This window comes from Myripristis murdjan, chromosome 14 (genome assembly GCF_902150065.1).
Source record: "Myripristis murdjan chromosome 14, fMyrMur1.1, whole genome shotgun sequence".
NCBI classification, from domain to species: Eukaryota; Metazoa; Chordata; class Actinopteri; order Holocentriformes; family Holocentridae; genus Myripristis; species Myripristis murdjan.
In genome coordinates, this window is record NC_043993.1 from 24,536,570 (window position 1) to 24,551,840 (window position 15,271).

Consider the following 15,271-nt stretch of genomic DNA (forward strand, 5'->3'; position numbering starts at 1 on the left):
TTTCATATTCCATTTTGCATTTACAGCCTTTAGCCTATACTCTCGCTGAGTGAATTTAACTGAGTGCAGCAGACTAAAATGAGGAAAATTATTAACAGAGAGGGTCATTGTGCCACCACACTATTTATGTGATGTTATGATATGACTCTGACAGAGAATCTCTGGGAACAAAAAATAAAACAGCACCTGAAAGCTTTGTCTTGTACACTGTCTGTGAAACAGGTCTGAAAATGCCTCCTCAAATAATGTTTCATCACCTTTGCTCACACAATTTAATACTGTGATATCTGTGTAACAATAATTAAAAGTCAATTAAGTCCCTTGCTAATATCAAACCGCTGCAGAAGGTCATACAGCATGTACACCCAGACACGGTAAGAGCTTGCTTTCATTGAAAGCTTTCAGCTGTAGGTCGCTCTCTATTCATTCCTGATAGAGCATTTTAATTGAAATCCCCCCTCTCTTAATCTAGCATGCACACAATATCGCAAAAATAACCTCACACAACTATCGTTTAAGCATCACTTGAAGAAATTTGCCTGGTAGGTCTGCATGGTAGAGATTATCCACTTTTGGCACACTTTTTTCCTACCACCAGTTTCATCAGTTGACACAGGTTCTGGGACTCCCACACTTGAAGCCCCTTGAATGTGTCCCTCTCAATATTCCAGGCCTTCCTGACTTGGAAATGAAGCACTGAACCCCACATGACAAGAATACTAGTATGTCTTAATGAGCCTGGGTCCCAGGGTGAGACACGTTTTACACAATTTAGGTCCAGGGCTGCTAAACCCTGTGTAAAATATTAAAAACCCTTAAAAAATCAAGAACTGCTGCACAACACTCAACACTCAGAGAGTGAAAAAAAAAGAAAAATACTGACAGCGTTCATTTTTTCCCTGAAGTGATTTTATTACAAAGTTCATGAGGACTTACAGTATTACAAGAGAATTTGTCAACATGCGAAAACAGAACAAAGCAGAACACAGGAATTTTAACAAACTGGTAAGATAAGACAATCCACTGTTCACAATAAACATAAAAACTGATTAAGTCCTCAGGAGGTGGGAGTCGGTGAATGACTACAGTGCAGGCATAGAACGGCCACATTCACACTGACTCAGCAAAGGTCAATCCAACCAAGGCAAGATGTGCACATCTCAAGAAAACATGTTACAATTTTTATATGCCATCGGCTTTTTGTCAGAACTTTTAGAAAGCTTCACTTGTATGTACATAAAACTGTACAAAAACATGGCATCACAAGCATTTTGTCCTATATAAATATACCAACAATTAGGATAACAACTAGGTTCTCTCCTGCAAAGACATATTTTCAAGGCAATTGTCTTTGTTCTAGATGAACTGTGAAAAAGATGAAATGTTCAATTAATTTCAGTTCGTTTGGGAGAGGGCTCTTGAACAGGAACCAGCACTAACATCTCAGAAAAAAAGAAACAGTAAACAGTTTCTACCAATTATCTTTGGAATTCATGCTAAACTCATAGCCTGCTTGACAGCAGACATGGGATTGTGGAGATCTATGTACACTACACCATCAAGAGATATTTTTTTTTATTATTTTCACAACCAGTTTGCTAAGAGTCTTTGATCAGTAAGAAAATTCCCTTGACAATTTCGGTACTGTACTTTGTCCATCTGTCCACAGAAATGATCACCATACAATACACACTACAGAGAGGCAAAAGATACTCAAGTGAATTCAACATGAAATCAATGCTAAAGTACAAATCAAACATTATTTGACATACTGTTGAGTGTATTTAGGTGCTTCTGTCCTCTTACTATTCTGTGTTTCAGAGAGGGGAGGGGGGGTTAGTAAACACAGTTAATTCAGCATGAGTTCAAAAGAAAGGTCAAACCCTGTGATACATTGTTCCAGAGGTGTGAAGCGGGTCATATTGGCTGTAGTAAAAGAGTCCAACTTATTGAGACAAGGGCGGAGGAGGCCCTGGGAAAGGTTTGTTTTGTATGGACTCAAACCAAACTCACTTAGTTCCCATCAGAGTAACAACCGGCAATTACGACTTATCAGCTTAGAGCAACCCCGTTTAAATCGCGCATTTTCAATCAAAGAGACAAATCTGAAGATACATTCCAGATTCACCAGAGAGGAAAAAAAAACATATAGGCTGGAATCAGGTAACCCCAGAGATTATTATCTTGACAGAAAGCAGTCAGAATGAGTGAATCTGAATTGCGTAAAAGCGGCTAAAAAAGATTAGGTTGTGATAGAGGCTATGTGACACTGGCTTTATCACTCATTGCTATCTTTCACACTTGTCATTAATTCCAGGTCAGCGATCCTTACCCGCCGCTTTCAGTTTGTGAAGCGGCTATCCACAGCACTGAGAGGGAGGCTCGGGGGGCTACGGGGGCTTAATCACAGTGTATCATGACTGTTGTTTGAATTTTATTTCAGTCGCTAAATGGCTTTGAAAACAGCATAATGTGCTTTTTCCCCCTAAAGGCAGGATAATCGCCCACCTTATTTAATCATGGCCATGTCCAGTAATTTCCATATGTTTTCAGCTTAATTATTCTAAACGCAGCATTCAATGGCATCATGATGAGGTAAGTGCTGATAAAAATACCCCTTTTAACTGATTGTAGCTCTGCGGGTGGATTTGCATTATCTGGCGGGTGTGTTGTCCTGGGGGTGTGCTCACACATGCCCCGGCTCAGGACTCATTACTCACCCTAATTAGGAAATGTCCATTCCAGGCTCTACCACCCTTAGTCAGAGCCACTATCTCACTATGGAAATACTCCACAGAGGTCAAAAAAGAGAGGTGAAAGGTATCCACAAATCTAATCAAATCAATGTTTAAATCAAAGACATTGGCTCGTTCTTGCAACGCTGTGAGGCAAGCTAGTGTAGTCATCATTAACATCCAATTACTGACTAACTGATAGTGTCCTTCAGATATATCCTTCAGAATCACTTGGAAAATCTTTGTAAAGATAGATAAAGCCCACAGGCGTGCCCTATTTTTTATTCTCTGCTCAATCGCGAAAAGGAGAAAAATGCTTAACAAGGTAATAAAGAATGCTGTCCTCGATACAAAAGAAATAAGAACTGACATGAGTGGCAATAAATTGCACCCGACTCCTATTACCTCACCCTTATTTAACGCGTTGTATCTCAATATTATTCTACACGTGCAGGTATGATTAACTCACATGGAATCAAATAGTTATCCTGATCTTTTTTTCCTGTATATATATATATATATATTTTTTAAAACACGTTCACAACAAGGCCCCTGCCACCAACCTTTAATTTTCAGTGAGCACAATCATCTTTTGAATTCACCTCTGCAGACATAAATACCAAGTGAGAATAGGATCCTTTAGAAACAAAGCAACGAGTCTGAATATAGAGCACTTACCTATCTTACGCTCATGATATGTAACTTCTGAAAGTAATCTCCATCACTCCAGTGGCTCTCAGGACTCAAGTGCCCTGTTCTGAATGCTCATGCAAATACCTCCTTATGCATTCATAAGATCTATTGAAATTCATATGGATCGTGAGGGGAAAACACTATGAGCTTATAGAGGCAAGGGTTATAATGGACTGTGACCTCTGTGGGGATGTAACTGAGCTACAGGTGAAGCGGGTCTGATTGTCACGATAGAGAAGCGCTTTTGAAACGGCAACAGTGGTACAATTTCATCAGCAGTGAGTGAGTCACAAGGTTTTCACTCAGAGAAGCCAATCAGAATTTATCTTGTAACTGCTTTGGGGTTAGTCAGTGTGACTCGGGGTGCTGGGGCCAAGTCGACCGCTTTCATGATGAACGATAGGTCACAGTGCTGAGAGTCGGTGGAACATAATGTCAGTTTAAATGTTGCCACACAGCTTTCTCCACCAGTGGCAGAGCTCTACAGGGAGCAGAGGTAAAGGTCAGTCTACTATGATTGGGGGGTGGGGTCAAAGGTGTGTGTGTGTCTGTGTGTGTGTGTGTATGCGTGTGTGTGTGGAGTTAGACGAATGCCTTCCACAATATCTAGCTCCACTTCTGGAGATGGTTTCAATCAAGTTTAAACAGCAGCAGCAAAGAAAAGCTCAAATATGCTAAAATTCTGAGGCATTTTTTTTTTCTTTTTTTATCAGCTTATGCCAGACAAAAATATATGTAGAACACACCATTCAAATGTATTTACAGCACTGTACATTAAGTATAGACCATTGTATTTGATTGTTAATCAAATGTGTTATGCCTATTCGCAGGGCTTAACTGGCTGGCGGCCTATTGAATTTTTATCTAATAATGGCACAAGAGCACTGATCACAACTTTCAAATTCAAGAGATTGCTTCACAGACTGGGACTAACTACAAAAATCAGTAGTTACTACTTAAATAGTAATTACCATCTGTATTTCCTGATTCTTGATCTGTTTGAATAATATTCTTCCATTTTTTTTTTTTTTTTGTATAAATAAATGAATACTTCGACTATTAGTGGAATTCATAATAAATAAGCTAATAAATAAACCAAATAATTTAATGAAGAAAATGAAGAAAAACAAGTGTTCATGCCAGTGATCAAATGAATCACAGCCTATCGTTAACTACAAAAAGGGCATTGGCTTCTTCAATATATGTATGGACAGCCTGTTTCTCCTTGTGAAGTGGGGTGTGTCTTCCCTCTGTTTGTGCACCAATCGGATGAGCGTATTCCTCACAGGTAAATTTCTCTTTTTGGAGTGTGGGCAGACGGGGAGGTGGGTGGGAACTCAGAGGCTACACTCAGGGGCATCTCCTCTAGGGGGCAGTCCTGACTGGGGTCATGACCACTGCTGGAATAGGCACTGCGGGAGGGTGGAAGGCGCGACTCTCCACCCAGCCTGGCGCTCCCGTTTGCCAGACGTCCCAGGCTCCCTCTCTCCTGGTAAGGCACGAAGGTAGAGAGTTTGGGGGGGTTCCTGGTCTTGCGTACAGGGGAAGGATGCCCAGGCATCCAGCAGGCGTCTGAGTGGCCCAATTCACTGCACTCTGGTGTGCAGTTTCCGGTCATTGCCACATCAGGGAGGGAACGGATATCTGTGGGCAGGAGACAGAGAGAGAATTGCATCATCAGAGGGCTTCACAGCGATAAATATCAGACATAAATTCAAATGGAGGTTTCTTTTAAGCCTGAAAAGGCATTTGCCAGAAGAAATGGTGTCATCTACGGCACCCCATGAAAATCTTCCCCCTCTTCTTGAGGTCTATGCAGCTGTTGCTAAGCAGTCAGCAGCAGTTGCTATGTAGCAGTTGCTATGCACTCTGTAATGAGAGCTACAGTGTGTGGAGTCCACTAGTTGATACATTCAGGGGCTGGAGTGTTGTGTGTATGTGTTGTTTAGACGTATTTTGCCGTCACTGCCAAGTCCTTGGTGACAACTAGGGCAGTTTGTCTGGCATGTTTGAGATATGTTACCCTGTTGTTAACACGTTCACGGCAATGTAGTGATTTCTCTCTTTTTCATGTGACTTGTATATGTGTGCAGACACTGTAAATGACACTCCGAATATGTGTTGACATAAAAAACACGCATAGAGACGCACACTCACTTATACGCAAACAAGCAAGCGAGCATTACAGCGAGCACCCACACACATAAAATGTTTGGTTACAAAGGGAACTATGGATCCCCAGGGCAAAACCATTGTTGTATGAGTTATTGATTGACAGTGCCGAAATGAGCTCCATGTCCCTGATTATTATCCATTTTTCATTCAACTGTTCCTAATTAAATAAATAGGTCTTAGACCCAGTGACCTGATTTTTATGTACAAGCTGATAGCTCCAAAAATGAGCGTGCTTAATTTATACTCCCATCACAAAAGAGTATCACACAAATAGAGCAGCTTTATAAAACGCACATTAAAAAAAAAAAAAAAAAAAAATATGTGTGGTTTGTGTCTGAGACTACAACTGCACAGAAGAACCCATACATGTGTTCACCAGAAAATGTGCAGATGGCAGCCAATAGACCTGCTGAGCAGCCCACCTGTTGAGAAGCCAAAATATACAGCTAGAATTAAATGGAAATGCCATTCAATTTATGAATTCATCTTTATTATCCCTCCAGACTAGGACAGTTAAATCAATATTTGTGAACATGAACAACTCCCTCCCAAAGCCAGAAAGGGACAAGAGGTAAGATTCGAACCTGTGATGTCATCCACATGTAAAAAATTCTGACTCCTGTAAAAAAAAAAAAAAATTGCAGTGGTATGATGCCAAGTAGATGTACAGACGATCGCAGACATCCTGTATTTTTTGAGGCGATGGGACAGCTTGCCAAAGACTGTTAAAATTTATTTGCTGAGAACGTGGCGCACTTAATCAAGGCTACACACACGCTGAGCAGAGGGACTTTACTCCACTCAGATGGTGCAACCACAAGAGATGACGTAGTAAAGGCAGCAGTGAGAGTTCACAGCTAATAGACAAAATGCCAGCTTGACAATAAGCCTCTGACACAAACCATCAGTATTGTGCTCATGACCAGTGGCAAGATAATTATCCTGCAAAATGTCAGACCCTTGATGCTGGAAAAACTGCATCTGGGCATCAATCAATCAAAAGCCCAAGTGAGAAAGCTTTTGTATTGGCCAGGCATGTCTTGAGATTTTTAACTGCTCATTAACATTTAATGGGAAGTGATAGTTGTCATTTCATGCCCCTTATTTATGCCTAAAATTTCCATTTTCAGCGGGTAATCCATAAGCAATTGCCCCATTGTTTATTAAAATAATCAGTACTGGACAAAGACCAATGCATAGTCTGATCTATTGTTGCAGTTAATCTCTTTCCCTGTAATCCTGAATAGCAAAATGTTTAGGCTATTAAATACATTTAATTCACAACTGAGCACTGTTCTGCCTTATTCGTGGATAATTATGTCATTATGCTTAAGTGGCAAATTCATTTCTGTCTGTTTACTCGGCTAAAGTGAATTTGGTCTTATTACAAAAATGTCAATGAACTAAGATTCTTTGCAAATGAACTACCCTTTTATGGCTCGTTAAGAGAAAAAAAAAAAAGCATCATAAAGGGCGAGAGAGAGAGAGCCGTGTCCGCTGTCTCATGCATGATCAGGGGAGTGTCATTTTCTTAGCTCTACTGAGAGACCGGTCACTATACAACACCCCAGCGAAATGGACCTCTCGCTATCAAAGGTGCTCATGGGAAGACAGATGGGGAGAGCACTGAAGAGCATGCTTCTAAGCACAACCACAGTTCTGTAGCCATCTCCTCCAAAAGGATTTCACACTTGATTAAAACCTCTCCAGAGCTGCCAGGAGCTTTACACCACACCAACGAGCCTTATGTAAAATTCCACGCAGCTTCATCACTTAAATTCTGTGTACGCATAAAGGTATGTAGATTGAGTATCAGATTTCTAAAAAGCTGCACACATTGCCAGTAGGCATGTATCTTTTTTATGAATTGCAAATAGCCACGGATTTGTGCACATGTGGACAGACTTAATATCCATACACCAGGATCTCACAGTTAGCCATAAATAACTGTTGAAATATCTCACATTTGCCTGTTTAAAATTTAATTTCTCTTAAATTAATTTCTCTTTCAACCCATTCAGTTTGCAAAAGAATAGATAAAGCACATTAAAGAAACAGATAACCAAATCTTCACAATCCATAAGACTCTTAATTGACTTTGTGGTTTAATGTTGAGTCCGGAAAAATACTATTTGGATATATTTATTGCATTTATTGCAATTGAAAGCAAATGGGTCAGATGGCAAGAAGCTGTGGCAACAGGAAAAAAGGAAATTTCTGTAGGCTCCACATTGTCATCGGGGGCCAGGACATCAGCATGGCATCTAAATACATTTTTTAGCGTGCCAACGTCTGCCATTTTCTGCCAAATGTGTCAAAGCGGTTACTGCATATAAAAAGTGTGAACACAGACACCATATTGGCAGCAATTTCAGTAGGCTATCACCTCAAATAATAGGGTTTTATTCACTGTGAAAAAGTAGCTTTGTCATAATTCAAAATTTCGTACTGTTCTTAACAGACAGTTCAATGAATGAGTTGCCTCCTGTAGTATTGTAGCAATTTTTGACCCACGCAGTGTTCAAATATTAATGTTGTAATGCCTAATTTCCAATCAGCCAGGTTGTCAGTGTGTCTTTCAACATGTAGCCACTTTATATTATTACATTTATGAGAAGACATACAGTTGAGTGACATTTGAGTGATTTTTTTATATATATATTTGCCTACCTACGCCATTCTATTACACTTAAATTCACATAAAAAGAAAAAAAAATCACTAAATACTGCCAATTTCACTTTTGTGTCAGTGTTTCTCTGTAGCTATTAGCTATCTGTGGCTGTAATACCCACTCACACTAGGACAGAATGCTATCTACAGTGCGCATCATAACACACTGCCCCACTTACTGAAATAAACATAGTCCAAGTATATGGTGGACTTGTAACTTGGACATGATTCAAATGAGTCAACTGTGTAGTAGACAGGGGGGCGAAAATCTGTACTTGTCACCCACTCAAACCTGTTTCCTCCTGGACCTACACCTGAGATAAATCTGCTCGTGCTCTGGAACAAACCCTTTAGAGTTTACAGTCTTGTTTGTCATGGATGGAGAGCTGAGGTGGACAATGGAGAACAGATGGGCAAACCAGTGTACTGTTATGCCAGTGGCTGGAACAAGGAAGTGACTGGATTTAGAGAGCGAGTTATTTGGTTTTGAAGAGCGGGGAGAACACAATGCCACCCCCCACCCCCGACCCCCCCTCCGCCTTTGCACTGCAGAAACCTTCCTCTGTAGACTTAAAGGTAGACTGCACCTGTAGCTCTCTCACTTTATATTCAGCCAGTCCCATCTGCCATATCATTAAACACACTAATTTCCACTTTCTACCTGCCACCACCTTTAAAATCACATCCTGTACTCAGCCTGAACCTTAGCATTGCTTCTACAGGCACCTCCTCTGCAGCAGTGTAACATGCACTCCACAGTGCAGTAACAGAGTGGGGGTACATGCAGAGCTTAACCCCCCGGCTGACAGATACATGTGAGGGGTGGGTTTGCATGCTGCTTGCATCAGGGTGCCAGTGGGAGGTGTTGAGTGTCTGAGGCAGGCTTCCTCATCGTCTGATCCCCTGCCCACGGGCATGGGGGAAGCTGCCTCTTCCTGAGATTTCACACTGCTCCTCTCTGTTTGATTGCAAATGCTGCCTCTCCCCACCGGCTGCTTTCCAGCGTGTGCCACACCACTATGATCGATGGCGAGCAAATATGAGAGACCCACAGCTCATGGAAGGATATGGGGAATAAAAAAACACTATATTTTGGGATTATGTGGATGATATTAATAATATATTTGTGCCTCTAAATGGTTCAGATGGTAAATTACTGTACATGGCATCCAGAAAGCATCACAAAAAAAGAACACAAGATGAAATATTCCACATCTAGCAGACTTCACATGCTCTCTTGGGTCTCTAGTGTTAGCGCTGGCTATCAAAACTGGGTGTGAATGTATTCTGTGGCTGTCATGCAGAGTGGAAAAAAAACAACAAGAAGCCAGGGTTTTGTATTTCTTTAGCTGTGACATGTAAAGTCTTATTATTCAGGTACTCGCAACAGTTTCCCTCAGTAAGCAGAGGTAACCAAAAACAGAATTCTCCAGAGGAGTGCATCCGTTAGTGGGAAAATTTGCTACAAACACAAAAATATAGTGTAGACACTGACATTCTCCTTGCTCACAATAATGGAATGGAAAAGAACGGTACGAGTTGAATCAATTTATGCAATTTTGAGGACATAAAATTTGCCTATTTCCGCATTATATGAGCAGCCAAATTGGAATGTGTTAAGAATGGTTCAAGTGAGACATAGCTTTAGCTGACCATTTATCACAATATGGTGGCATTACTCGTAAGGAGGATGCAGTGTCTCCAATATGCTCTGGACAACACAGATAGGATGCCTTTGTGTAGAACATTTCAAAAACACAACACTTCCAGTACTACATTAGAGGTCTTAACCGAACAAAAATGTGTTTCTTTTTCTTTTTTTTGGCCGTATTGCAAATGCACATTATCCTATATCTCTATAAAATTCCACGCGCTGCTTTCATGTCTTTTAGGTTTTCTGAAAACAAAACAATAACCTTGGAAACAGGGGGTGGACTATACTCACGGGGCTAATTCATGTCCCTGTTCAGGGAAGTCTCTAAATATGAATGTTTTATCACTCAGGAGGTGGATGTTTTATAACAGGATATCTACTTAATGCTAAGTCAAATTGCCTACCAAAGGTGACTTTAAGGTAAGAACTGGTGGAGAAGTAAAAGCCTCACTTACAAATCTAAGGGCTGAAGCCTGGGCTTTGTGGGTAGGTGAGCTCCTTGCTGACAAAAGCTGATGAGTGGACATGTCGACCAGTGGCATGTCAGGAAAAGCCGCTATGGATGGTTCAGCAGGTGATTGTATACCTCCTGTCAGTTCTCTCATAGTCCACCGTTTTGTCTCAGACTTATTTTATTTGAAGGATGCCTTTTGTATCACTAAATTTGACAAAGCCTTAGCACCTGCTGACATATCACGCTACGCATCAGCTCCTCCCATTGAGAAGTTGATATGTGGTGTGATATGTCAACCAATACTAAGGCTTTGTCAAACAGTGACACACAGGGCAATGTCATGTAAAATAGGTTTGAAACAAAGGGGGCGGACTGAGAAAACAGCAAATCAAAATGATACAAATACTTGTATAGCTAGTTATTTAGTGTGCAGTGGTGTTTGTGAAATGCCTGCAAACAAAACAAAACAAAACAGAACAAAACAAAACAAAACAAAAAAAAAACACTTTCATTGCTCTACAATACCTTTGCCTTGCTGACCAAATAATAACTGAAAACTGTGTTCTGAAACGTGACAATAAAATATTGATCCACAAGTACTCCCAATACATTGAACGCACCACGGCAGGGTAAGTTCGGAATCAGCAAAGTCAAGAAACCCAAACTAATTATTTATTGCCAAAGCATGATGATGAATATCTTCATTGATGCTCATGAATATCATAGTCTGCATTTATGAAAGATCTATTTAATGTTTAAAGACTGTTCTTCTTATGGAGGGACCAATATTTTGGAATGAAAATGCAAAAATACACCCATGTTTTGCATTCAATAAATGCCAAACTAAGGCAATACCACAAGGCCAAGTTACACTGTAGGCTTACATGTAGTATACATTTTTAAACTAAGGGACTGAAGAAGCCTCCACTATGCACTGGCCATATGCCTACTCTTAATGAAGAAAAACCTACCTTAATAAGAAACAATGACTATATCATATTACTCAACTCTTTCGTCAGTGCAATCTACCTTGTTGAAAAACAGAATTAGCCTATATGCAATCTCTTATTCATGCAGAGAGGGATCAAGGGGCTCTGGGCTGTATCTGCCTGTTTTGTTGTATACATACACACACACACACACACACACACACACACACACACACGTATATATACATATATACATATATATGTGTGTGTGTGTGTGTGTGTGTGTGTGTGTGTGTGTGTGTACAATAACTATATTCTACCGATTTCTGTAAATTTCAAATTTAAGACAAATCCCTATATCATGGAGTTGTGACTACACAAATGAAAAAAACATCTTGTTTTCTCTACAAGCTGTGATCCACTTCTTTTGCAACATTCTGCACAGGTCAAGGAGGCAGAGAGGGTAGACATCACTTTGAAACAAACACACCAACCCAATGCTGTTCATCAGTTTTGCTTAGAATATGTTATAAATACACTGGCATTACCAGGTGTTCATTGCTGAATACAGTATTCAGACTTGTTTACGTTCCATCTCGGTTAATGCTGCGGTGAGTGGGTGTGTATGTCAGCAAAGTGGGAGCCTATTTCTGCTGCAAGACTTTCTAATCAGCAACATGCAAGCAAATTATCTGCAGCTAAATAATGTGAATGTATTGAGGCTGAAACTAAATATAGAGTTGAAAATAATGTGAAAAAAAATCTCTTAAGTCTATATCCTCGATATGAAATTCTGTCATGATTAATTAACCAGGCTGTTTTATTACCAGAACCTACTTTGATCCTTGATCCACACTCATGTTTACTCCATGACATTTTGTCTCCTGTCTCTTTCCTGCCCAGAACAAAAATGTTTCCTCTACTGGAATGTCTTTTTTGGTTCCTAGCTTTTGAAGTTTTCTTTCTGCTTTATGTTTTTACATGTGCACTGTGTGGCTCACAGCAGCAGCAGTTCATGCCCATACACCAGCATATAGGTACAAGGTGTGTCATATTGCCACAGCAAACATGGACAGCACTCTATATACCAATGCAGCCAGTGGCTGTTGCACAATTCATTTCCTTGGACAGAGCTGGTATTAATGGGCTTTTCTTGAGTCAGATCACAATGTTTCCTCCGTGCACTCCTTTTTTGTTCACCCACACACCAAACTGTCTGTTAGAGTGCCCATTTAGCCCATATGCTCCTTCATCCAACAACACATACTTTCCCTCTCTTTACTGATTACACCAAGGGAACAAATGGATGGGTGAGGATTCGCTTTTGAGTGTATCCATTATCTCTTTGTTGGATTTAAGACATGCTTTTACTGTGGATGTTTATGAAAATTTTTATGTTTTTTTTTATCTTCTGTTTTTAAATGAAAAGATTGTAAATGCACATTGAAATCACAGAAAAATCACAAGAATCAAACCATTATGTATGTGTTCTACTGTTCTGGATTGTTATCAAATGGTCAAATAAGATAAATAATTATCCCCTTCAATGCATGCCCTTAACTTCATTCCTATATACCACATTTGGTCTCAGTATCACTCATTGATTAATCCTATTGACATGTTAAACAGATGTCTTCCCTAACGCATTTGCTCATTTTCCTCCCTCTCAATCACGATATTATCTCTTCGCTCTCTCTGCCTCTGATCTCCAAGGTCTGCAGTGCTCGTCATGCTTAAATTAGGCAAGCTAACTTTGCTCACTAATTAGTCTATACCAATCCACAACTGTGCATAGAAAATAGTTCCTAAAAAAAGTTCCTAAGCATTTAGAGCACAATTTTTTCTACTATTCTCAACAATTTGTCATGTCATGTTTACTTCAATGACTTGTCTATGGCCATGGTTATGGTGGCTGTTGCAGTCCGATTAGGTCTTCAAAACCAGAAATCAAATGCTCATGTTCAGATTTGGATTAGAATTCTATGCAGTATGGATGTATCCCAGCCAAAATGCATTTACGAGGGATGTAAAGAGATAGAATATGGCAGTAGGAAAAACGTAGTGCACACACTGATTTAAATAAATACAGCCACAGGAGACACATAAACAGTCATTTTCGGGCCAAGTATGGAAATGCAGTGATGTAATCTCATAAAATCCGATCTGTAGAATTGAAATGCCATGTGTAACCAGGCAATGTAACAGTTAAATAATGACCCCAGAGAGGCAAAGCTTTATTTGACCATTTAAATAGAAAGTTGCTGCATGACTGACAATACACTGGAAAAGTCAGCATACTGATGCAGTCAGATGGAAAGCTCTGCTCCCACAATGCTCTGAACAACACAACTATGACGCTTTGAGTAGGACAATTCAAATTTATAACGGGATGAAAAATGAAAACTGCCTTTTGAGTGCGACGGAAGCAAAAGAAGTGAACAGCAGCAATCTCCCAGTACTCATCTCTACCCTGTCTTTACCCGCTGCCGGTCTTTAGAATTTGTGACAAGGCTTCGATTATGGAAAGGGAGGAAAACAAATAAAATGTTTTATTACGCATCGAAGCAAGAACTTGAGCGCATATAAAATTAATAATTGAAAGTAGGTCTGATATTTTTTCTTTTCCATAAATATTGGCTTAAAGATAGAATCGCAAAAAATACAGCTCTATAGTGTACGGCTGCTGAAGCGAGAATTTTGCCGCCTTCCCTGTTGTTCCATAGTACCCTCATCCATTGTATTCAGTGCAACTTGCTAGTGACTGACTTTTATAGGTCTGCATGCTGAAGAAAGGCCAATATGCTGGTCTTTTGGTGAGAACCCTGTAATCCACAAACAAAAATACTCATGAAGAACACACACACACACACACACACACACACACACACACACACACACACACACACAAAAAAAAAAAAAAAAAAAAAAAAAAACAGCTGACCCAATATTTGCTGAGATATGGGAGCACACAGGATGGAGACAGAAACAGACATTTCTAGGAAGCCACATATTTTGGTTGACTGAATGGAGACCACACCTGCACTTCAGTGCTGTCCTGTATATTAAAGGGGCATTAGAGATGCAATATGCATGCTTCATCACATTAAAATAAAATGAATGAACAGGACATCCAATACATTATAATATAATAAGATGAAAATTTAATGATCCCCATGGGGAAATTAGGTCATAGCGGCAGTCGGTGTCTGCCTGTGGCCCTGTGTGTACATGCCTAAACCCCCCCCCATTTGTCTGAAATTGGCTCTTCAATGGTGTTCAGGGCAATTTCGGGCAATATACCATTTGTTGTGTTTGTGTGTCATATGGATGTAGCCGACAGTGACCTCGGCTGGCTTGGCGCTATCAAGACTAGGGGAGGCATAGAAACGACGACAAAGCTGGAAAATGGTGTGGAGAAAATGCATAACGAAGCCAAACATATGGCAAACAAGGCCTGTTGAAAAACAAGGCTGAACTTTGCCATTACTTTTTATTATAGCAGACTGGCTGTGCTTACAATCTGTTTCTTCAATACCTGTGGCAGCTTCATGTATGCTGGGGACTTCACCCTCAGGCTAGATACCGTCTCAAGGTAGACAGCTCATCAAGATGAGTGACAAGTGTTGGGGCCTTAGGAACTGACCAACTGAGGGGGGAGGCGGGACAAACAAAACATTTCTTGGGTCCTGTTTTCATGAGTCAGTGGCGCTGGCACAAAGTGGAGTCACGACACAAGGCGATGAGCATGGCGACTGTCTTTGTGTCTTTTTGTGGCCATAGGTATGTGGCACATCTGTGGGGCTGTGGGAAACAGCATTAGATTAGATGGAACGCATTATCCGTAGGTGTGGTAGTGGCTGCTGTCAGTCATGGTGTCATGGTGTCATGTGTCAGTCATGGTGTCAGTCATCATCAAATCAGCACCTCTCATTCCCTTTAAAAGCAGTGCCTTGGCGCCAT

At 40.4% G+C, this 15,271-nt stretch overlaps 1 protein-coding gene across 2 annotated transcripts in view; it reads right to left on the minus strand.

Annotated features, from left to right (window-relative positions):
* Positions 1-4,543: 4,543 nt before the first annotated feature.
* pcdh1a (protocadherin 1a) overlaps positions 4,544-15,271 on the minus strand; it is an 82,947-nt gene continuing 72,219 nt past the window's right edge. For both annotated transcript variants that reach the window (XM_030069799.1, XM_030069798.1), the window contains one exon: positions 4,544-5,072. In XM_030069799.1, coding sequence (XP_029925659.1) covers positions 4,711-5,072 — 362 coding nt within the window. In that variant the 3' untranslated portion in view covers positions 4,544-4,710. The remainder of the gene's footprint in view (positions 5,073-15,271) is intronic.